This window comes from Dipodomys merriami, unplaced genomic scaffold, assembly GCF_024711535.1.
Source record: "Dipodomys merriami isolate MVZ:Mamm:240054 unplaced genomic scaffold, mDipMer1.0.p SCAF_4, whole genome shotgun sequence".
NCBI lineage: Eukaryota > Metazoa > Chordata > Mammalia > Rodentia > Heteromyidae > Dipodomys > Dipodomys merriami.
The window spans coordinates 59994000-60017366 of record NW_027205603.1 but is presented as its reverse complement, the minus strand read 5'-3'; the positions used below and the strand labels follow the sequence as shown (position 1 = coordinate 60017366).

Genomic DNA, 23367 nt, shown 5'->3' with positions numbered 1-23367 from the left:
AAAACAGTGCTACATGTAGTTCAAATATTTCTTCCTTGGAACTAGTGACTCATTTTATTATCTTAGTTTTAAATTCTTTAATGATTCTACCAAAGTGATTTGGTTTTGAATATTACCAAAATCAAACAGAGCCAACAGCAATAAAATAGCTCCAAACCAACAAAACACCTAAATGAACCCAGAAATATGTGTGAGAACTATATAAAAGTAGACACTGTTTTGTTTAAATTTATCAGAAAACAGACTCTGTTCAGTAATTAGGGAAGGGCAGGAAAGATGGCTTATTCTTACAATCCCAGCTACTTGGAAGGCAGAGATCCAGAATGATAAGATTTCCAGGGAAGACTGGGCAAAAAGTCTGACTTAATTTCTACAAACAAGTCAGGTGTAGAACTCACATGTATAATTTCAGCTATACAGGAGGTATTTTTAGGAGGATCATGGTCTGAGGCTGGACCCAGGATAAAACATGAGAACTTATCTGAAAAATAACCTAAAACAAAAAGGGCTGGAGGCATGGTTCAAATTGTAGAGTGCTTGCCTAGCAAGTGTAAGGCCTCAAGTTCAAACAGGAGCACCTCAAAATACTTTTTTTTTTTGGTGGTTGTGAGGCTTGAATTCCGAGCTTGGGTACTGTCCCTTAGTGTCTTTGTGCTCCAGGCTAGTGCTCTCCACTTGAGCCACAGCACCATGTCCCGCAAAACAAAACAAAACAAAACTGTAATCAGGGAAGATTCTTTAGGCTAAAGTACCCAGTTCAGTCTAAAGCATTGTGGAACAAAAAATGTAAAAGCATGGCATAAAATCATTTGCTTGTATAGACTCTCATCAACTGTGAGTGGGCCTGTATGTGAAATTTGCCCATGCTCAATTATTGCATTAAATAACTGAAGGGAGTTCAGTTCTAAGATGTACTTGCTAAAAACCAAGTGGACACCAAGGGTTTTTTTTTGCCATCAGTAAGTAAACAAGAGCAAGACAAAATATTGTACATGTCTGTTAGATGAGGCTTACATATTGGTCAGCTCGTGACCAAAGGTTCTCAAAACACAGGAGGTAGAATGTGTTGTGAAGCTAATATTCCAATGTAAGTCCTGATTTTATTGTCACAGGCTGAGCAACTTGGGCAAGATCCAATACCTTTTTGTTCTTCTATATTCTATCTGTGAACTGGAATCCACTTCATTGATATAAAAAGGGTAATTGAAAAAAGAAGTTAACTGATATACCCATATGTTATAAAATATGCATATAGTATTGCTAAGAACAAAACTTGTTCATAAAAAAGAACATGTTGAGAAACAAGAAATTATTATACACAGACACTTTTATTTAAAAAAACAGCAGAAAACCTTGTAGCATCAATTTTATTTTATTTTTTTTTTTGTCATTTGTGAGGCTTGAACTCAGAGCCTGGGCGCTGTCCCTGAGCTCTTTTGCTCAAGGCTTGTGCTCTACCACTTTAAGCCACAGTGCCACTTCTGTTTTTCTGGTAGTTAATTGGAAATAAAGAGTCTTGTGGACTTTCCTGTCCTGGCTGGCTTTGAATCACGATCCTCAAATCTCAGCCTCCTGAGAAGCTAGGATTACAGGTGTGAGCCATCAGCACCCGGCCTTAAAATAATTTTTTTTTGTTCCCCCCCCCAGAATAATTTTTATATACATTATGAAAAAGCTTCCAGAGAAGAAGCAAACCTTATTCCATGTGATGCCATGAGGCCAGAGCCTACTGGTTCCAGAAGGTGAAGCCTATCCCTAGTGGAAGCCATATGACAGTGTAGAATGAGGTCCTGCCAGCCAGTTACTGGAAGCGCAGAGGTGGTCAGAATTTGGGAAGGGCTGCCCTGGCTCACCCGATTCCCTGAATGTAGGAGCAGGGGCTCTTCCTGGACCCCACCTCCACTGCAGAAGCTGATCACCTGTGTGCAGTGAGATGCTTTGACTTTTAGGTCCCCAAGAGAAACAAGGTCTCTTTCCTGTAGTTGCTTAGAGCTTTCAAGCTGAAAACTTAGCTTGTGCTTTAGAGAGAGTTTACTACTGAGTGTTTCATGAAGACCCCCAAAGAAACTCTTTGAATGGCCTTTCCTGTGATCTGGGAAGGAAAGAACCACCTTGAGAGCAGGCCAGGCCCTCTGCTTACCCTGCAGTAGAAGCTTACCAGCCACAGATGGAAAATACCCTAACTTAGGAGAAGCCTAGAGCCAACTCCAGAAAGTTCTAGAAACAGGGTTAAAATGGTGAAACAAGTAGCTCTGAAATGACATAGGTTTTCATCTTGAATGTAGATTCCTATGCAACAAAAGTATGCGAATCTTACTAGACATTATGTTAGAAATGAACTTCACACTTTGGGGAGAAGGGGAGTTGGGTAGGGGTAAGCAGGAGACACCAAGGAAGAGGGTGACACTATTAAAAAAAAAAGAAATGTACTCATTACCTTACTTACCTAACTGTAACCCCTCTGTACATCACCTTTACAGTAATTCTTTTTTTTAAGTATGAGAATCAGTGATCCATCTAAAAGAGGGCTTGACTTAAGAAGTCTGGGATATTGGCTTTTATGGGTTAATTTGAAACCTCTTTTTATTTTATTTTATTTTTAAAGAACTTACTCATAAGTAAGTCTGTTCCCAGACAGTGGGGGAAAAAGACTCAGCTTGTGTTTGGAGAAGGTTTACTATTGGTGGCTTCATGCAGACTTTGAAGAGACCCTTGAATTCCAGAAGCAGGGGCAGCCATGCATACAATCTCACCTTATGAGTTATTTATAACATCCCATGTGGCTACTTATCAATGAATAGATGCTATCTTGGATCACACATGGAGCCCCAAGTGTTTTTTACTTAAAAATCCTCACAGTTATTGGCTTAGTGCTCCCTCTGGACATTAGACTAAGTGTTGGGGGGGTGGGCAGGCAAAGATGTCATAGAGCTAGAGATTGTGAATACACAACAGTCTTTTCTACTCTTTTGCATTTTATTTGTTCCTCCACACTAAAAATTCGGTGACTGGTCTTGCGATGTATTAAATGTGAGTGGAACTTCTTTGGAACAAATGCATTTCTTTCCTGGACTGAATGTAATGATACCTTTTATGATATTCAGTGGTTCTATAAAACATGTTCATGGTTAATGATTGTAGAAGATGAAGGGAGAGGCTGGGAGGCTGCAGGGACACAGGGTGTGTTTCTGAGGTCCAGCAGTTGTCTCCACAGCTGAATGGAAGCAAAGAACTTTTAACCACCATTTTCCTACTTACAGAAAGGTAAGTGTGGGCCTATCTTCACTGTATTTAAAAAATGTATTTCTTCAAGAATGACATTTAGATGAGGTGTACTTAAGCAGCTGTTGGATAGACGTACTATGTATTCCTTCAGGTGGCCTGAGGAGCATTGCTGGGAAAAAAACATACATTTCCTGGTGTGCTGTTTTGTTTGTGGAGCACAGCTGCTTTCTTTTGGAGTTCCTTTTCATTGGTCCATATTTTAGAAATTCATTGGATGAAGTAACTGGTTGAACTAAGATTGGTAGTGGAATTAAATGAAGGACTGGGTTCCCTAATGCTGAAACAAGGATTAGATCCATTCTCTGTGATCAACATAAAAGATGACTGGTCTTCACAATGCTCTGGGGTTCTTATAAGGAACTTGCTATTAGGAACTTATTTTTGTGAAGTGCAGCATCTCTTGGATGTGAGCTTTAAAAGCTGAACTCTCTGTCTACTTTTCAGACAATAAAATTCTATTTGTATCCTTAGGAATTTCTTTATTTTTATTTTTATTTTTTGGGTCCAGTCGTGGGGCCTGAACTCTGGGCCTGGGTGCTGTCCCTCAGCTCTTCAGCTCAAGGCTAGCGCTCTACCACTTGAGCCACAGTGCCACTTCCAGCTTTTTTTTTTCTGCTTATGTGGTGCTGAGGAATCGAACCCAGGGCCTCAAGCATGCAAGGCAAGCACTTTACTACTGAGCCACCTTCCCAGACCAGGACTTTCTAGGACACTGTGGGGAGGAAGGCACAGAAGAGAAAAGAAAACTCCACCACCCCTTTTTTAGTGTCAGTCCTGGGTATTGAACAGGACCTGGGTGCTGTCCCTAAGCATTTTTTTCTCACAGCTTGAGCTCTACCACTTGATCCACAGCTCTACTTCTGGCTTTTTGGTGTTTAATTGGAGATAAGAGTCTCATAGACCTTACTGCCTGGGCTGGCTTCAAACCACAGTCCTCAGATCACAGCCTCCTGAGTAACTAGAATTGATGCCCAGTTAAGAAGCCTTTTAAAGAAAGTTCTGGAGTATGGATTAAAGACAGAGAGCCAGGTCTGCCTTCCCCATTGGTGTTGAATTTGGCCTACCTGAGGAGGAGCCATCTTCTGAGCCAATCCTGAGATGTTGAGTCATGTGCTCCCTGTTGGAATCTTCCAAGCTCCAGTCTTTTCCTGTGTCTTGTTTGTTGCTTCACTATAGGTGACTTTATAGGGACAGATGCCTTCTGTAGGTGATGCTAAGCAGGAGATTGGAAAGGCACTATTTGCTCTAATATTTTTCTCCAAAAAACGAAACTAGCAGTGTTGGAAATCAGAAGAAAATACTCGTTTAGATAATAAGGACAGTGGATGACGGTCCACTCTCACCAGGAAGCAAAATGTGTCATTTCCTGGGGGGAGAATTTGTAGTGCATTGTGGGCCATGTAGTAGATGAGTCTTCAGGGATGGTCAGATGGGTTGGGCCAGTTTCACAATTACCAGCCTGAGGGCAGTGAACAGAGTACTTAAGCTCTCTGAACCTTAATTTATTTTTTATCCTTATAACAGAAATAACCTGCCTAACTGGGTAATTGTGACAAACAAGGATAAAAGCTTATTACATTGCTTTGCATATGGTAGACATTCAATGAATGTTAGCTGTATTTTCCAAGAGCAAGTTCAAGGGACTCAAGAGAAACTGCTCATTTTATAGGGAAAAAGAAAGGAAAAACAATACAATGCTACTTTTTATTTTATTTTTCAAAGATAGAGTCTTGATATGTAGCTTAGGGTGACCTCAAACTTGTGTTGCTTGAGTTAAATTTAAACTCTTCACTCAGCCTCACAAGTGCTGGCTACAGGTATGCGTACAGGTGTGTACCATCATATATAGTTAAAAATATCCCCTCCCCCACGGTATAAACCCTGCTTTCACTGTATTTGATGTTGGTATAATTTGTGGAAGGGAAGGGAAAAACAAATCGTTTAAATAGGGATACAGGTGGATCATTGCAACAATGAGATGTACAAGTCGTTATGTGGAAAAATGAATTTTACAACTTTGGTGGGGGTGGAGGAGGATTGGGTGGGGGGGCAGGGGGAGGATGGGAAGAGATGGGAAGGGGAAACAAAGGAGGAGGCTACAATGCTTGATAAGAAATGTACTCATTATCTTGCCCATGTAATTGTAACCCCTCTGTACAGTATTTTCACAATAAAAAAAGAAAGAAAGAAAATCTCCTTTGCACAAAAGAGTAACTAACTTGATGCTAAGGGGGCAGGGTCAACAATATAAAAAGAGAATCATAAAACTATTTCATCTTGATAAATGGCAATAACCTAATGATTAAAAGTACCCCCAATATTTCCCATGAGTCTTCAGGAGCAGTGTAGGTGTGGCATCCTTTGAAATTAAGATGTTGTTCAAGGTGAGGGTTTAATTTCTGGTACTACCTTCTTTCTTTTACAAAAGACAAACCATATGCAGGTGGGAATATAAACTCTTATTCCATTGTCAAAGGAAATTTCTGGAAGGGAGCACATGGCCTAACTGTTCTTCCATGTCAGGGAGGTTATACTGAGAAGGGAAGCTGGGCACGGTGGTGGTTCACAAAGAAGCACTTGTTCAGGTGCTAGTTTATCTGGATAGAAATTAGATAGAGTCATCGGTGGGCATGCAATTATATTCATTCAGGTATCTTCACAGGTGGGTTTGAATCTAGAATGGGGCTGGTGGTTCTGTGGTCTACTCATGATTACCTGAATAGGGAAAGGCATGGCAAATATCTGTCTACCTACTGGATAGTTGTAAAAACAAAGGTTTATTTCCATACAAGAAATATAACTTAATAAAAGCAGACTTTAAAAAAATTGGTTTATTTTTCCATTTAAGAGCATGTAACAAGCTAAGCTGGTGATTGCATATGCGGTACAAAGGAAACTGAATTTCTCTTAAAATGTTCCCTGAGGTTGACATTTTGAGTGATCTCATCCATGACACTTAGGGTCAATAGTTCTTTCACATATTTTAAAACATCAGCACTTGGAGTTCTCAAGTGAAGAGAATAAAAACTATACACTTCCCACAGAAGCCATCTACCCAGAGGCTCTGTGCTTAGCTCTTCTCTGCATTCAGATGTTCTTTCCTTAACCTCTATTAGAGGCTGAGGAAATATATCCATCCTGCTAAGCTTAGTGTAGTCCTAAATAGGACTATTGTGTTTAAATGAATAGGCTTCCCAAAGTACTTGACTTAGCAAATGTTCAATAAAGGCAAGCTGTTTTTTAAAAAAGTTTCAATGAACAACAAATTCATGATGAGATTCCATAGTGGTATGGTACTCTTTATTAGGGAGAACTAAGTTAAATTCATTTTCCTTACTCCTCATGCCAGTCATGAGTTATGATTTGATTATAGAAATTAGAAAGTTAGCCTGCTCTACTTGAACAGGACACTAGTTTTGCCGTTCTGATTCCTGCCTGAGAGCCATTTTGTGCATGAATGAATATGACAACAAGTGGGGTCTGTTTTTAATTCTTCAGCATCTAATTTAGACTTACCTGAATAGAATCTAATTTAGATGGATGGAATCTAATTTAGACTTACCTAAACCTGAATATGTGATTTCATTGTCTTGACAAAATAATCATCTGTTCACTTTATAGTCCATGAAGAAGTGTAGAATACATGAAGGAACACTCTATGAAAAATAATAGCCATCTATTATGAGAAATGGTGATTCTCTTTCTCTTCTTTAGTCTAGGGGTGGAATTCTGCTAGAAATGAACGAAAGTTTTGATATCTCTTTTCCTTAGGTTCTAAGAGGAATTTACCTCTGAAGCTGTGAGGGGAACCCCCTCCAGGATAGCTAATCTAATGTTTTGGAGCCAGCTTTTCACTCAGGCTGGCACATCCTGTGTGAATGCTTCCCCTACCCCCTACCACCCCCCCCCTTTTTTTTAACCACAGTTGTCCTTTCTCTTGATCAGTTTGGGAAGAGCTTGGAGTAACAAAAGCCAACCAACTGAGTATGACACACTTCTGAAAGTACTCCTTAGAATTCTTTTATTGGAAAGAGTAATAATTATGAGAGTCATTTCTATTGCTCATATACATGTAAACCACGTTGTTAAGAGGAGCCATCTCTCCCCCCATGAGCCCATCTACCTCATCACAAACCTACTAAGAAACAAATAATCACCACTGAGTTTGCATGAGTAACTTGATTTTCATGTACAGAGTGACAGTTCAGAAAGAAAAAAGGTGGTTATGTGTGAGGGTGGAGTTGCCTCCTCCCTCCCTTTCTCTTTCCCCGTTTTCCTCCTTTCTTCTTCCTGGGCCAGAACTACACCATACAGCCTTCACTCCCTCCTCGGGTAGAATTGGCAGTCTGAAGTGTGAGGCAACAGCCTTGATGTGATGCCTAAGTGCTTGTTTCCAGCTTATTAGAGTCACTTTAATTGGGTCCTTAATTTGTCAAAACAGCATAATGGTCAGCTCTCCTGTGGTTTTTCCTAAATCTTAAGTGATGTAATTGGTGGCAGTGATTTGTGGGCCAGAACAAAAGACAAGAGTGATTGATCTGAACATGACTCGTGAACAATGGTCTGAGCCAGCTTCACCTTGAGATTTATGCTGTACTTGGCAACATATAATGTGGATGAAAAATAAATGACATACAGAATATGTGGCACTGTTCGGTCCCAGTGGTGTTATAAATTCTAGTCACATTTTTCCTGTCCATATCACTCTATGATTTTGGACAACAAAATTTGTAATTCTGTCCTCCTGCAACTTCTTTGTTCTTATTAGCTGCATGACTCAATCTTGGTGTTGTGTATACTATTTTTGAAAGCACCAGCCCAGATAACCATGTGAACACATAGTCACTTACTGCGAAAGGAGTTCATTGTCAGCAGGGGCTGACAGGCTAGCTCTTTGGGGATAGAGAGTAACAGCCTGTCTTTGAAAAGGAGGAATCTTTTATGGCCAAGGGGCTAGAGGTGAGAGGATTCCACTTGGGGCAAGGGAATGCTCTGCTGGACACCAGAGATAGTCTATAACCTAGGAAGTTTATCAGGTATGGTCAGAACTAAGCGAACAGCACTTTTGATACAGCTGGAGGCTAAAGATACCTATAGTTTCAGGAATGAGGGAGGGGCTAACAATTTATGGTCGGGCCTGGCCTGATCACTTGATTTTGTGGAAAGGGCAGAGGATCTAAGATGGAGGCAGTCAAACCAAAATGAGGGAGGACACACTAACAATTTTAATTCTAAACTTCCTCCTGTACTTTCTTCTCCTTTTCCTTCTCCATCCCTCCTTTCCTCTCCTCTTTTCTTCCTCTCCTCTTTCTTGAACAAAATCAAAACAACATGATAAGAGATGACATACTTTAAAAATTGTCTAGCCTTTAACTTTCTGTAGGTGCCTGAGGTGAGGGTGGGGAACGAGTGTTTGTTGATTTATTTGTGGGTTTAAAAATCTGACACCTAGAATTTTCTATCTTTATTCAAATAAATGTAGAAATGACAAGTGTCTAAACATATCTAAAACCTTCTTAGAAGCATTGGAGGCCAGCAGGAAAATCAATCAAGCTTCAAGTGGCCATGTGGGAGGTCATGGGCACTAGGTACAATAGCAGAAACAAACCCCCTTTGCATCTGCCCAGGTCCTGATATGGCAGCACCTTACCCAGTTGAAGCCAGGATTGTTTGGTGTCTTAGTTTCCTAGAGATGCCATAATGAAACACCAGACAATCAGTGGCTTAACTGACAGAAAGTTACCATCTCAGAGCTGTAAGTCCAAGGTCAAGGTGAGTAGGCTCAGCTCCTTTTGTGGGCCAGCCACAAAGGGATCTGTTCCTCTCTCCTTGCCTTGCAGATGGCTGTCTTCATGTCACACGGTGTTCTTCTGGTGTCTGAGTCTGTCTCCAAATTTTCCTCTTTTTATGAGGACAGCAGACATATTGGATCAGGGCCCACTCTTTTACGTTCACTGCCTCTATAAAGACTCTAGGTCACCTTCTGAGGGACTTGGGAGTTGGGACTGTTATATGTGACCCTGGGAAGGGAAATACAATTCAACTCATGACTTTTTTGCTTAATTAATAAGAAAAAATAGAAGACTCCTCAGGTGAAGCTCAGAGGGGAAATGAAGGAGGTAGTGACACAGAAATACATTGGTTGTAAGAGCAAAACCTTCTAAGCTGATACAACCATTACTTCTGGGTTGGTGGGAGGCTTGTGGTGGGGAATGGGAGAAAGTCATGATGTTAAACACAAAAACAATGTTTGGAAAGATGGAGTAGATGAGCTGAGGTTCAGTATTCCATGATCAAGATGCTCAGGCTTTCAGAGTTAGAATAGATGCTTAAGGTCTTAGGCATGGAACTTAGCTAGCAGTGTGACCTTGGGCAAGTCTCTTAACTTCTTTGACTTTTAGCTTTTGATTTAGAGAAATTTCAAAGTGCTGATGCTAATAGTACCTGTTTCCTAGGATTGTTCTGAGAATTCATACAGAAGTCTCAGCATGGTGTGTTTTCAGTAAATGCAAGCGGTCTTTGTGTTGTGGTCCTGGCTGGACACAACTTCAGGATACATAAGGATTTCCATAATTTCTGGGCTGATGTGAATTCAATGAAGGAACCTCCTATATAGCATGAGACCAGAAACCATGGCTCCAAGGCCCTCACCCATGGTTAAAAAATAAGGGGTGATAGCAAGTTCTATTTGGTGAGATCCATGCACATTTTTAAGGGATGTAGGTCTTTACAAAACTGACCTGTGTTGCTAAGGGTATGTTTGGCCATAGATAGTGGCCATAGGAACTGATTGAATTAGCCCTTGCATCTGAGGGAGACCCTGGCAAATAGCAGAAATTCCAAGCAGATGGTTGGGCAAATTCTGTCAGATAATTCAGATAAAATGTCACTGACTGTTCTATTCAAACACTTTCCAAGTGGTGTTTGTGAGGGGACCTCCCATGTGAATGATTTGGTTATTTCTGATATAAACAAAAATTTCCTGTCAGTATCCCCATGACACCAGGCCTGATACTCATGAATGCACCATGTCCTTGAAAAGAGGAGGTAAAAGCAAGACTTGTTGGAGAGAACCAAGTCCTCTATGGAAATAATCCCAGCATTCATGTGGTTTTCTCTGAATCATTCAGAAAAGGCTCTGCCTTGCCTCTTCATTTGGCCTTCAGGAAATTACTGTGGAGGCTTTTGCTTGAAAATTCTTAATAGTGGGTGGCAGGAAGCTGACTTCCTGTAGGGCAAGGCTTATAGTTCTGACTAAGCAAGCTTGCGTTGTCAAATGAATTTTTATTTGATGAACACTGCTTTAGTATTAACTCATTGGATCCAGTAACTCTTAATGGTGGATGTCATCATTGTCCTGGCTGCATGGAAGAGTAAATGGAAGTAGTAGAGGAACCAGGAACCAAACTAATCTAGCTTGACTCTATGCCTTGAAATAAACGGTGGCACCCCATGTCTGAGCGTGAAAAGCAATTACTTCTCTTTTCTACCTGAAACTCTCCTGTGAGTGGTAAGACTAAATGTAAACGACAAAATAAAGTTTAAGTGTATTTCCATGAAGACATCCCAGACAATGGCCTGCATGAACATCTTAAAATAAGGCATTCATTTTTATTGTTACTTGCTTTTCTGTTATTCAACTTGTATTTCAAGTTGAATATATATTCAACCATTTTTCAACTATATTACCAAGCAAAGATCTGGTAATGTATTTAAAAGTAAAACAACCTTTGTCATCAACGATAAAAAATTTATTACTATGCTTTGCATGAAAATAAGGCTTTACATCTCAAATTCATTTCTTTTATATTAATAGTTATTAAAAAACAAAACCAAACCGTGGGTGAGGGATTCAGAGAGGAAAAGGCTTCTCGCTGTTTATGAATAATGTAGGATTTAAGTTTTAGCTCCATGATGGCAAACCCAGAACTCCTTATTTTGGTCTCCTGGTTCTTAGCCCAGTGTCTAATATTTGTGGGAAGCTTGAGTGAATTTTTTTTTGTTGTAAAGATGGGTAATTTGGATCTAGGTGATAAGATAAGAGGAGCAGAAGCAGAGAGGAGGAAGGATGGTTTCAATGCAACTTCGTTAAACAAATAACCATTGTCCATTTTCTCTGGGCCAGGCTGGTGCCAGGTGGGGAGGGCAGCCAGTGCCTTGACTCAGATCCAGGAGAGCTGGGCCAAAGTGCAGTGGGTCTGGGTGTGGGGAGGGAGTGGCAGATAAGACTGAGAAGACTGAGAAGAGTTGGGAGCACATGTGAAAGATGTCAAATGTGGGAGATTGAGGAGAAGGATACTCCAATGTGTCATTTTATTTTCTGTGTTTTCACTTTGATTTAGCAAAGTGATAGCTGATTATGTGTATTTTGGTAATGTCAAATGACACTCAACTCGTTAGACTTTAAGGATACCCTCCCTGCCGCCCCCCCCCCCATAAAGGTAATCTCCAGTACACATGAGGCTTAGTTCCAGGATTTCTATGAATAACAAAGTCCATGGATACTCAAGTCCTTTCTGTAAAAATCACATAATATTTGCATGAAGCTGACACACATTCTCTCATGTACTTTAAAGTACCTCTAGATTTTTTTATTTTATTTAATTAATTAATGAATTAATTTTTGTCAGTCATGGGACTTGAACTCTGGGCTTGGGCGCTGTCCCTCAGCTCTTTAGCTCAAGGCGAGTGCTCTACCACTTGAGCTACAGGCTTGAACCGTGATCCTCAGATCTCAGCCTCCTAAGTAGCTAGGATTACAGGCGTGAGCCACCAGCACCTGGCTAACCTCTAGATTTTTAAATACCTAATCAATACAAATGCCAATATAAACTTGTGATACCATAGTCTATAGAGAATAATGACAAGGAAAAAGTCTCTACATATTTAAAACATACATAACTCTTCTTCCTTCAGTACATTTTTTTTTGGGGGGGGGTCGGTCATGGGGCTTGAACTCTGGGCCTGGGCGCTGTCCCTGAGCTCTTCAGCTCAAGGCAAGTACTCTACCACTTGAGCCCCAGAACCACTTTTGGTTTCCTGGTGGTTAATTGGAGAGGAGTCTCATGGACTTTTCCTGCCCAGGCTGGCAGGATCCTCAGATCCTTAGATCTCAGCCTCCTGAGTTGCTAGCATTATAGACATGAGCCACTTTTAATCCATGTAGGTGAGGAAGGCTGACTGGATCTCATTTTGCAGTTTTCTAGAGCTAGGGATTATGTATAACTTGTTTCTCTGTGCTTCCAAACCAGATAATCAGTCTCCAGCAGTGAAAAAAATGTTGTGTGTTTAATGAGTTTATTTTAAAACAATGTTTGGATGTGCCTAGCAAATTAAATTCCGTTGTGAAAGATAATTTTCAAACTTTCAAGGGATTTATAAGTCTTACAGTTCCAGAAGGATTTCAATGCTAGTTTTTTCTTAAAATAGCTGTGGAAATTTGGAGTAAAAATGTAAATTTATATGGCATGTCATATATATATACATACATATGTATATATAGCATGTAATATATATACATATAAACATACACACATATATTACATTGCTATGTCTGTGTCTATGTTTCTATCCTTGTAGTTAGCACACTATACACTATACTATAACCTTTTTCCATACAATCATATTATTGATAAATGTTAAATGTGGAAAGACTTTCAAAAACTAAAGAAAAAAAGGAAGTAAACAAGGGTCACTTACCATTCCTCAATGTAACAACATAGTTTGAAATTTTAGTGAAATGAATACAGTTGTAATTTCTCTTTGCAATGTAGAAATTTATCTCACATACTTGTATCAGTATAGCATGACAAGTCTCAGGGTGAGAGCTACAGTTTCTATGCAGGCTGATGACAAAGTGGACAGAGTTTGGATGTTTATTTGATCCATGGAAGTGGATTCATGTGTTACACAGATTAACAATATTTGGGAGACCACAGAGACAGTTGATGAGGTTTGTGATCATGAACATTCCTGGGTTCTTTTCTGAGGGCTCTCATATATTTGCAGCTTTGAACTGCAACCACTAACATTATTTTATATAGCTACCTGGCTTTTGCCAAAACATACCTTCCTCAATTGCTTAAAAAAGTAAAAACTGTAAACTCAACTGAAAATAATAAAAAAAATCCAACAAGAGTGAAAAATCACACTCATTGCCTGTTATGTAAGACTCTCAATGAAGGCCGAAATAGAGTGAAGCAATGAAAGGAATAAATTATAGACAGCTCATTGGAGTTGTTGACTTGTATGTTCCTATGATGGGGGATCAGGAAGCTTCTAGAAGATTGGCTGTTCCATGCAGAGGTGAGCTCATCTGTAGAGATCCTCTTCTCTAGGTTTGTGACTGGATGTCAGGCAGTGGTTCTTTCCAGTTGGGAAGACTTTGTTTTAACAGGCTGACATGTGATCACCCCATCTCTGGTCTATTCACAGGCATTTGAGCAGAGAATAGCAAGATGATTAGAGTCCGTCTTCACTCTCTGTGTCTGTTTATGCTGTGTTTGGTAAGAGCAAAGGTAAAGTTCTCTACTTCTTCATTGGAATATTTTCTCATACTTGTCTAAGTTAGCCTATCAAATTAAACTTTTGTACAGGCTGGACACTGTGTATTCGGATCAATATTTCTAGGGAAATGGCTATAAACCACCTGGGTGTCTTTCAGCTTGTTGGCTACTTAAAAAGCCAACACTGGCCAGGTGCTGGTGGCTCATGCCTGTAATCCTAGCTACTCAGGAGGCTGAGATCTGAGGATCGTGGTTCAAAGACAGCCCAGGCAGGAAAGTCTGTGAGACTCTTCTCTCCAACAAACCACCAGAAAACTGGAAGTGGTGCTGTGGCTCAAGTATTAGAGCAATTTGCCTTGAGCTGAAAAGCTTAGGGACAGCACCTAGGCCCAGAGTGCAAGCCCGATGGCTGCTCCCCACCCCCAAAAAAAGAGATTTAAAAAAAGAGAGAGAGAAAAGCAGACACTGTATAATGGATAATCTATAACTTGATTTTGCAGTGATAGTGGTAGAAGCAAGGGCTTTGTACATAGTAGGCAAATGCTCTATTACTAAGCGACTTCCCCCAGCCCTATGGACAAATCTATTATTTACATACAAAAGAATAGGAACAAAGCTGGGTACTACTGAGTCATGCCTATAATCCTAGCTACTCAGGAGGCTGAGGTCTAATTATTGAACAGCCTTGTTAAAAGCCAGCCTCAATAGGAAAGTCTGTGAGATTCTAATCTCCAATTAACCACCAGAAAACCGGAAGTGGAGTTGTGGCTTAAAGTGATAGAGCAGTAAGTAGCCTTGAGCAAAAAGAGCTCAGGGATAGCACCCCGGTCCTGAGTTCAAGCCTCATGACAAAAAAAAAAAGAAAGAAAGAAAGAAAGAAAAAGAAAGAAAAAAGAGAATAGAATGGGAACAAGGCTAGGAACTTCATAAAGAAATTATGTTGATGTATATATTTATCTATATCCCTTAATTTTGACTGTTTTTAAACTTTGAAGACATCATCAAAACACATCAAGAGGTCATTTTCTCTGTTTTAGAATCTTTTCTACCTGTACTTTTCTTCTTACCAATTGGATTTTTTTATTGCTGAATGTATCTTTAGCCATTTGTTGAGTTAACCCTATTGTCCAATAGGCTCCTAAAGTTTGGAGCTTGATGGGAACTAGACAGTTTCAGCACTTGACCTTGGCTAGACAGAGGGGTGTTAGTTTTGTTTTATGCTTGAGGCTCCTGAGGTTCACAAAAGATTGTCAACATTTTGTTGTATTATGAAGCAAGATTATGGAGCTGTATTTCCTTTCCTTAATTTCTATATCCTCGGACCTCAAATCTTGCTTCATTTCTTCTAGTATACAAAAAAAAAAAACCTACATGAAATTTTAAGTTTCAGAAAGCATACTAGAGCCCATTCAATTAAAAATATTTACAGAGTGACTGACATAAAACCAGAGTTATCAGTGCCTTTCTCTGGGTAAAAGGAGGACTATAGTTCAAATTTTATGAGCAATGGGATTCTTGTGGCTTGAGGGCTCAACATGTGTCCCCATTTTTGTACAAGTATGATGTCAAACATCCATTCGACCTTTCTCTTCTTCTTTTTTTTTAATTTTAATTTTAATTTTTTGTGAACATACTGTACAGAGGGGTTACAATTACATGGGCAAGATAATGAGTACATTTCTTATCAAGCATTGTAGCCTCCTCCTTTGTTTCCCCTTCACATCGACCTCTCTCTTCTTCTTATTCTCTCAAATGTTCTTTTCTACCTGCATTATTATAGGCTGGTGGTAGAGTTAGATCCAATTTACATAGGATATGAACCCAAGTGAGTTATATTAAATGTTGAACCCCAGTTTTCTTCCCTTTGAAATGGATCTAATTCAGTGCTTGAGTTCTATGTTGCAATTAAGTAAGACAGTGTACTTTCTCTCTCTCAGATCTGTGACTAGCACAGCCTAAACACTGAATAAGAATTTTTTTTTTTGACCTGGTGCCAGTGGCTCACACCTGTAATCCTAGCTACTCAGGAAGCCAAGATCTAAGGATCAGTATTTGAAGCCAGCCTGGCAGAAAAGTCGAACTCCAATTAATCACAAAAAGCTGGAAATGTGGCTCAAATGGTGGAGCACTACCTGAGCAAAAAAGCGCAGGGATAATACCCAGGCCTTGAGTTCGAGTCTTAAAACTGGCGCGTGTGCGACACACAGACACACAGACACACAGACACACAGACACACACACACACACACACACACACAGGTTTTAGTCAGGTGCTGGTGGCTCACATTTATAATTCTAGTCTGAGATCCAGAGGATTACAATGCAAAGAGCCTCATCAGAAAAGCTGGTAAGACACTAGTTCCACAATAACTAGCAAAAAGCTGAGCTGGAAGTGTAGTAGAGTACCAGCTGAGCAAATGAAAGTCCATAAATTGAAATCCCAGTACTAGTGAAAATAATTTTTTAATTTAAAAATACCTATCAGTATAATAGCGCTTTAAACATTCATTATCCGTATCCATCTGAACCTTAACCTCCATGAAGGAAGAACAGCTTCTTTTTCACCTTTATACCTTTAGCACCTAGTAAATTCCAAGAACAGGCTAGAAACAGAATACACAATTGCAGAGTTATATTAGGAATCAATGATGGGATTTGAGAGAGTGAGAATACTTTGTGATTGGTGGCTCACTCCTCTCTTGTCTGAGAAGGAGACATGGATTTCTCCTTCTGGATATGAGTCTTTTTGCCAGTTTCTCCCACATTATTCCTCCCGGCTCTGATGGTGTGGCCTGGTGACTCACTGTGTGTGTTTGCATGTTGAAATCTTTATAGCCCCAATAGCCAGATTAGCCGGCTGGAGGAAAGATGTGTTGCCCTGATACAGGATGCAACTTTGAACTCTGGAACTGAGATATGCCCTTCCTTTCCTGCAGGTGAGTCAGCTTGTCCTTATAAGAAAGGCAGAGCTTTGTCCAGGAGGCCTGTTGGCTTTGGTAGTTTTCATCAGTGTTGCCACATGCTGGGTGGGCCCAGAGCCGAGGGAGGTAGTTTTCTGTTGAGCAGTAGCTCACAGAAAAGACTATCCCCATCCTGGACCAAACATGCTGCAGCCTGGACGTCTGACACATTCCCAAGGAGCGACAATGTAATTGGATGAGATGTCGGAAAGAAATAGAAGGCAAGAGAAGTTCTTCAAGAAGACAGAAAGGACAGAAGTCCAGAAAGTTCACTATGTGAATTAAGAATATTAGTCAAATCAAACCAGCATTTAAATTCCATCCTATCCTAGTAATATTGGCCAACATCGAGAATTGGAACCATAATGAATGTTGGTGGGGATGTGGGGGAGAAGGAACCCTATTACACTGTTGGTGGGAATGTAAACTAGTAAATACAACCACTCTGGAAAGTGGCTGGGAGATTTCTCAAAAACAAAACAAAACAAAACAAACAAACAAACAAACAAAACAAGCCGGGAGCCAGTGGCTGACATCTATAATCCTAGCTACTCAGGAGGCTGAGGTCTGAGGATCACAGTTCAAAGACAACTGGGGCAGGAAAAGTCCGTGAGACTCTTATGTCCAATAAACCACTAGAAAACCGGAAGTGGCGCTATGGCTCAAGCAGTAGAGTGCTGGCCTTGAGCTGAAGAGTGCAGGGACCGTGCCTAAGCCCAGAGTTCAAGCCCTAGGACAGACCAAAAAAACAAAAACAAAACCAACTAAACAAAACATAGATCTTCCCTACGACCCAGCCATACCACTCTTAGGCATCTCAGAGCCTCACAAGTCAGGATATGGTAAAGACACTTGTACATCAATGTTCGTTGCTGCACTATTCATAATAGCCAAATGATGGAAACAGCCCAGATGCACTACAACAGTGGATCAAGAAAATGAGGTCCATATACGTAAAGAAAAAATTTTAATATATATTTTGGTAATGAGTACATTTCCTATCAAGCATTGTTACCCCCTCCTTTGTTTTTCCCCTACCATCCATTTCCTCCCCACCTTCCCACCTCCTCCCTCCCCCTCCCTGAAGTTGTAAAGTTCATTTTCAACATAGTGTCTTGTACATCTCATTGTTACAATGGGCCAACCTGTATCCTCATTTCAGCATTTTGTTATTTCCCTTCCCCTCCCCAAATTAGAAAAAATGTATATACAAGATGCAGGGCACCAGAATCAAATACAGTGAAAACAGGGGTTATGCCATGGGGAAAGAACATACAAAAGAAAAACGATCACAGAGTACATTATAAGTACATTAAAAACAGCAGCAAGAAAGATAAAACCTACTATGTCCCTCTCTTGGGGTTCATTTCGGTTAGCATCATCTTATATGTACATAGCTTCACACAAAGGAATTTTACTCATCCATTAGAAAGAATCTTATATCTTTTGTAGGGAAATGGATGGAACTATTAAGTGAGGTAAGCCAGGTCAGCAACAAACCACGCATGATTTAATCGCATATGTAGAAGCTAGATTCAAAGTACAACTATTCATGATAACATATCCAGGGATCAATGCATTTACACACAAACAAACTGACTAAAAGAAGTTGTATCTAGGGGTTTTATATTTAGGAACCCTTAATAAAATCAGCAAGTGGTACATGCAATTATGACCAATGCTAATCCTCTCTTTCTTTGTTAACAGACAACTGGATATGGCCAAGATGGGAAGTTTAGTGGACCCCTGAAGCCCATGAAATTTTCTATATTTGAAGGCCAAGAACCAAATCAAATCATATACATATTCCAGGTAAAGGTTACTCTTGATTGCTGGTGGCTTGATTTCTCCTGCTCTCCCAATGGACTTCTACTCCTTTCTCTACTGCACAGCAGGAAATAAAATGGAAATAATGGCACATCTCATTCTCTAGAATGATTTCAGAAATGAAGTCAAACAGAGATGGGTGGCCATGGTGTTATATTAGTTGGACATGACATCCTCATTCAGCTTCCTCAATCATATCTGATGCCAGTGCCTCCATCCCTCTCACAGGGAGGCTGGTATCTGTGGGCTCTGCCCCTACCCAGTGGTAAAAAGGCTGCTGATCCCTAGAGAGGCTCTGGTCCTCTGACTGTCACCACTTCAGACATTTGAAGATGGGCCTTCTCTCTGTAGATGGCCTGCCTTTTCCTGACTACCTCCTCTGTGCTCAGGCAGAGCCCTTGTCTCTATGTGTTGGTCAAGGCATGCTGGTGATGCTAGTGTTTCTGTCACTGTGAAAAAATACCTGAAAAAAAAAAAACAACAACTTAAAAGGAGGAAAGACTGACTTTAGTTCACGGTTTTCAGAAGTTTCAGCACACAGTTACTGGGCTGGTGGTAAAGCAGAACAATTAAGTTAGAAGGTTGTAGTGGAAGAAAGTTGATCAGCTCCTGGTGGCCAAAAAGCAAAGAGACTAAAAGGATCTGGGGACAAGGTACATCTCTGAAAGCCCCACCCCACTGCTTACTTCCTGAACTAAGCCCCACCTCCTATGGCCCATTCTGTTATGAGCTCACCAATGGCTGATCCATTGATAAAGTCAGCATTCTCATGATCTGATCACCTGTCAGTAGCACTGCCAGGGTACCAAACCTTCAACAATGAGTCTTTTGTGAACACACCTCCTATCCAAACCTTAACACTGGGAGGTGGTCATTTCATTTAGACTGCTGTGAAAAGCATCCCATGGAAGGGTGTATTCCAGGTAGAGTGAGGGACTTAAGCTGCCAAGGGCACTGAAATAATTACAGAAATGTAACTGGAGAAGGAGAAAAATTACTGCATTTTCCAGACATTCCCTCAGGAAACTCCTTGGCTTTGGAGTGGTTGGAGGAGCTTTGAGGACACTGATAATGGCTCCCACCACCTGATAGCCCATTATCACTCCATTCATGGGACAAACACAGAGGGGTTGCTGAAAGATCTTCTAAGGCACAGGAATCAATTTGAGAAGGAAGGAAGGTGAGTTCAGCAAAGACCCAGCAGAGACAACAGCCTTGTGCTAAGGAGAGGGCAGGGCACGAACTAAGGACTGTTAGCAAGCTACATGGCTGGGGAGAAGAGGGTCGAGAAGAAGGCAGATAGGAAGGCCCTGCCTATTGAAGCTCGATTTTCTCCCCAAAGAAATGGACTCGACTCAAGTTTCCATTCAGAAGAGACCTCTTTGGCTACAAACTAGAAGGGCCAGAGGGAATGCAAGAAACTCCTTCTAAGTTTCTGGCAGGGACCCACAGAAGATACACTCCTCACTTCCTTCCTCTGCCCTGACAGGGAGCACTTGGCTGTAAAGTCTCTTTGACAATTCTTATTCCTTCCATTTATGAGTTATGCTTTATACACTAAAGAACTTCACATACTAGGTACACATTCACTCCCTTTTATTAACCAGGAATGAAACACCTACTCTGTATGTGGCACTGGGCAGGGTACTGGTAATGCCAATACGATCTGAGTCTCAGGGAGCTCACTGTTGCAGGGAGAAAACTCAAGCGAACAAACATATGAGGTGGTCTGGTTGTCACAGGACAGGTGAAGAAAGGTGACTGATTTTCCTTATTTATTTTATTTTATTTTTATTTTATTTTTGGGTCCGGTTGTGGGGCCTGATCTCTGGGCCTGGGCGCTGTCCCTCAGCTCTTCAGCTCAAGGCTAGCGCTCTACCACTTGAGCCACAGCGCCACTTCCGGCTTTTTTCTTTTTGCTTATGTGGTGCTGAGGAATCGAACCCAGGGCTTCAGGCATGCAAGGCAAGCGCTCTACCACTGAGCCACCTTCCCAGCCCCTTCCTTATTTATTTTTAAATTGACAAATAGAAATTGTACATATTTGGCCAGATGTGATGGTATACATCATAGGATGCAGGATATTTGAAAGATATTCTCACGGTTATGAGAACTTTTCTTAAAAATAAAAGTAAAAGCAAAGGTCTGAAGGGCTTACCTAGCATGCTCCATACCCTGGGTTCAATCTCTACTTCTATGAAAAATATACATATACATGTTTTTTTAAAAAGCATGTATGAATTTTGGAATGGGTAACTTGAGCTAGTTCATATATGTCCCACTTTATTGTTTTGGGCCTGTGATTAAACACAAAATCGAAGAGTGCCGATATTAAATGAAGATGGCAGTGGGTTTCATCAGCCAGCATTCCATCAACCCCAGAGCTGAGTGTTGGAAAGTGGGTAGGTGTCCATGAACAGGCAACAGGCAGTAAAGACAGCAGGGGACAAGGCATGCAGGAAGCATTTGGTATGAAAGTGACAGACAGTGGGTGATCCAGGGTCCAGATTGGAGAAAGTACACATCAGAGGTCTGCAGACTTGCTGAGGTCAGTATGCGTTGGACTGGGACTTCGTGGGCAGGCTGCTTCCTGCCATTAGTGGAGTAGCCTGATAAGCTGTGTGCTTGTGCAAGCTTTCTCTGTGATTGAGGTGAATAGGGGTTGGGTTGGGTGAGACAAGAAGTAAACTGCTTACTTGCCACTGCCCAGTAAGAAGTGACGAGATCATGGTTAGGGAAATGTAAAGGGGGTGCTATGGTCTTCATTTTGATGTTTCCTTAAATTCATGTTAAAATCTAACTCCCAAGTTATAGCATTGGTATTAAGAGTTAGGCCCATAGGAGGTTATTAGGTCATGAGGGCAAAGTCCTCAGGACTAGAATATAGAACCCTTGTGAAGAAGGACTGATGGATCTGTTTGTTCCTGCTGCCATGCGAGGACATGTCAACACTGTCATCTATGAGGAACAGATCCATCTAGTCTGTAGCACAAATTGGCCTTGATCTTGGACTGTCCTGCCTTCAGCAATAAATATGTATTGTTTGTAAATTGTGTAGGACATTTGTTACGGCATCTCAAATGAGCTAACATAGGGAAAAAGGAGAAGATAGACAGGAGCAATTTGCAGGAAGTCATAAATGTGGATTTGGCTGGCTTCTGAGTGAGTACAGGAGGCAAGGGACAGGTGCTTAGGATAACTCTTAGGTCTCTGATTTGCTTGATTAATAATATCTGTACATGTATATACTAGAGATAAAAGCAAAGGATTGTGGGTAAGGCAGGTAGATGAAGATGCTTAAGAGACAGTGACCATTTTGACCTGAAGATAGACTATGAAGTTTTCTTCAGTTCTATTCAAGTGCTTGAATGTGACAGCTGTAAGTACATCAGACTTCCATTCCACTGTACATAGATGCAATCTCCAGCTACCTTATGGACCTCCAGGGCTATAAACTGTTGATAGGTTCATCCCAGTATGGGTGAGGATAGCAGACAGGTGGAAAATTGTTCTTTGGGCTATTTCATCTCTGCTTTGTTGTTTTTTTTCCCTTGGTAGTGGTACTGGGGCTTGAATTTAGAGTCTCATGCTTGGTAGGGGCTTGAATTTAGAGCCTCATGCTTGGTAGGCTGGCGTTCTACCAGTTGAACTACAAATTAATGTTTGATTATGGTCTGTGAAGGCTTTGAGTTTAACTTTTTTTGGAATTCATTAATCTTTTTGGATATCTAGATAACTGTTTTCTTCATATTTGGGATCTTTTTAGTCATTCTGTTTTCAAATAATCCTTCTTCCCTCTTTGCTTTTCCTTCTGTGACTCTTAACACATTCATTGGTGTTCTACGGGTCTCTGGAAACTCTATTCATTTTTGTTCTCTGTTCTAGCTGGTAAATACTGATATTCTTCCACTGCCTCAAATCTTTCAAGTCCCATCAAATAATTCCTGTTCACTTCAGTTAATGCACTTTTTAACTCCAGAATTCATACCTCCAAAAAATATCTGTAGCTGGGCACTGGTGTCTCATGCCTGTAATCCTAGCTACTCAGAAGGCTGAGATCTGAGGATCAGGTTTCAAAGCCAGCCCTGGCAGGAATGTCCCTGAGACTCTTCTCTCCAATTAACCACCAGAAAACCAGAAGTGGCACTGTGGCTCAAGTGGTAGAGTGCTCATCTTAAGCTGAAGAGCTGAAGAGCCCAGGCCCAGAATTCAACCCCTATGGCCTACAACAACAACAACAACAACAACAACAAAACTATGTTTTTTTAAAAATTGATATTCTCTATTGGTAGTCTCTATTTGGTTTTCCTACAGTCCATGGTTTCCTTTACTTGAATCTGACAAATGACTTAAGATCTTTAGGAAATCCAACATCTGGGATTCCTCAGGGACAATAGCTACAGGTGATCTTCCTAGAGGCTGAGAGTTCTTTCTTATTTGTTATGTCCCATCATTTTTGAAATTGGATGTTGTAATTGTAAGGTATATTAAATAGGTTGGTAGGTTTCATTAGGTGGCCGATGAAGAGAACACCTTGCCCCTATTCAGGCAGGAAAAGAAGTTTATTTACCGCCTCCGCCACAGAGAGGCATGGCCAAAAAGGGGCCATCCATCACTGGGCCAGGACTTATCTAGTCCAGGGACAGGAAGAAGTGTGGTCAGGTAAGGGAAAGGTGTGGCCACACTGGATCTGGATGTGACCTCAGGGCCTGGGACCCTCCTATGATCAGATGGGAGGTGTGATAGGGCATCTCAGGATGTGACCTAGCAGGAGGGAGAGGTGACTGCTT

General features: G+C 40.8%; 1 protein-coding gene across 2 annotated transcripts in view; it reads left to right on the top strand.

The window, feature by feature from the left end:
- The first annotated feature begins 3181 nt into the window (after positions 1-3181).
- Cdh17 (cadherin 17) overlaps positions 3182-23367 on the top strand; it is a 61002-nt gene continuing 40816 nt past the window's right edge. The window contains exons 1-3 of one of the 2 annotated variants that reach the window (XM_069991063.1): positions 3182-3264; positions 13720-13790; positions 18458-18562. In XM_069991063.1, the coding sequence (XP_069847164.1) occupies positions 13743-13790; positions 18458-18562 (153 nt within the window). In that variant the 5' untranslated portion in view covers positions 3182-3264; positions 13720-13742. Of the gene's footprint in view, positions 3265-13719; positions 13803-18457; positions 18563-23367 lie in introns of both variants that reach the window. The other variant, XM_069991062.1, reaches the window with a different exon arrangement.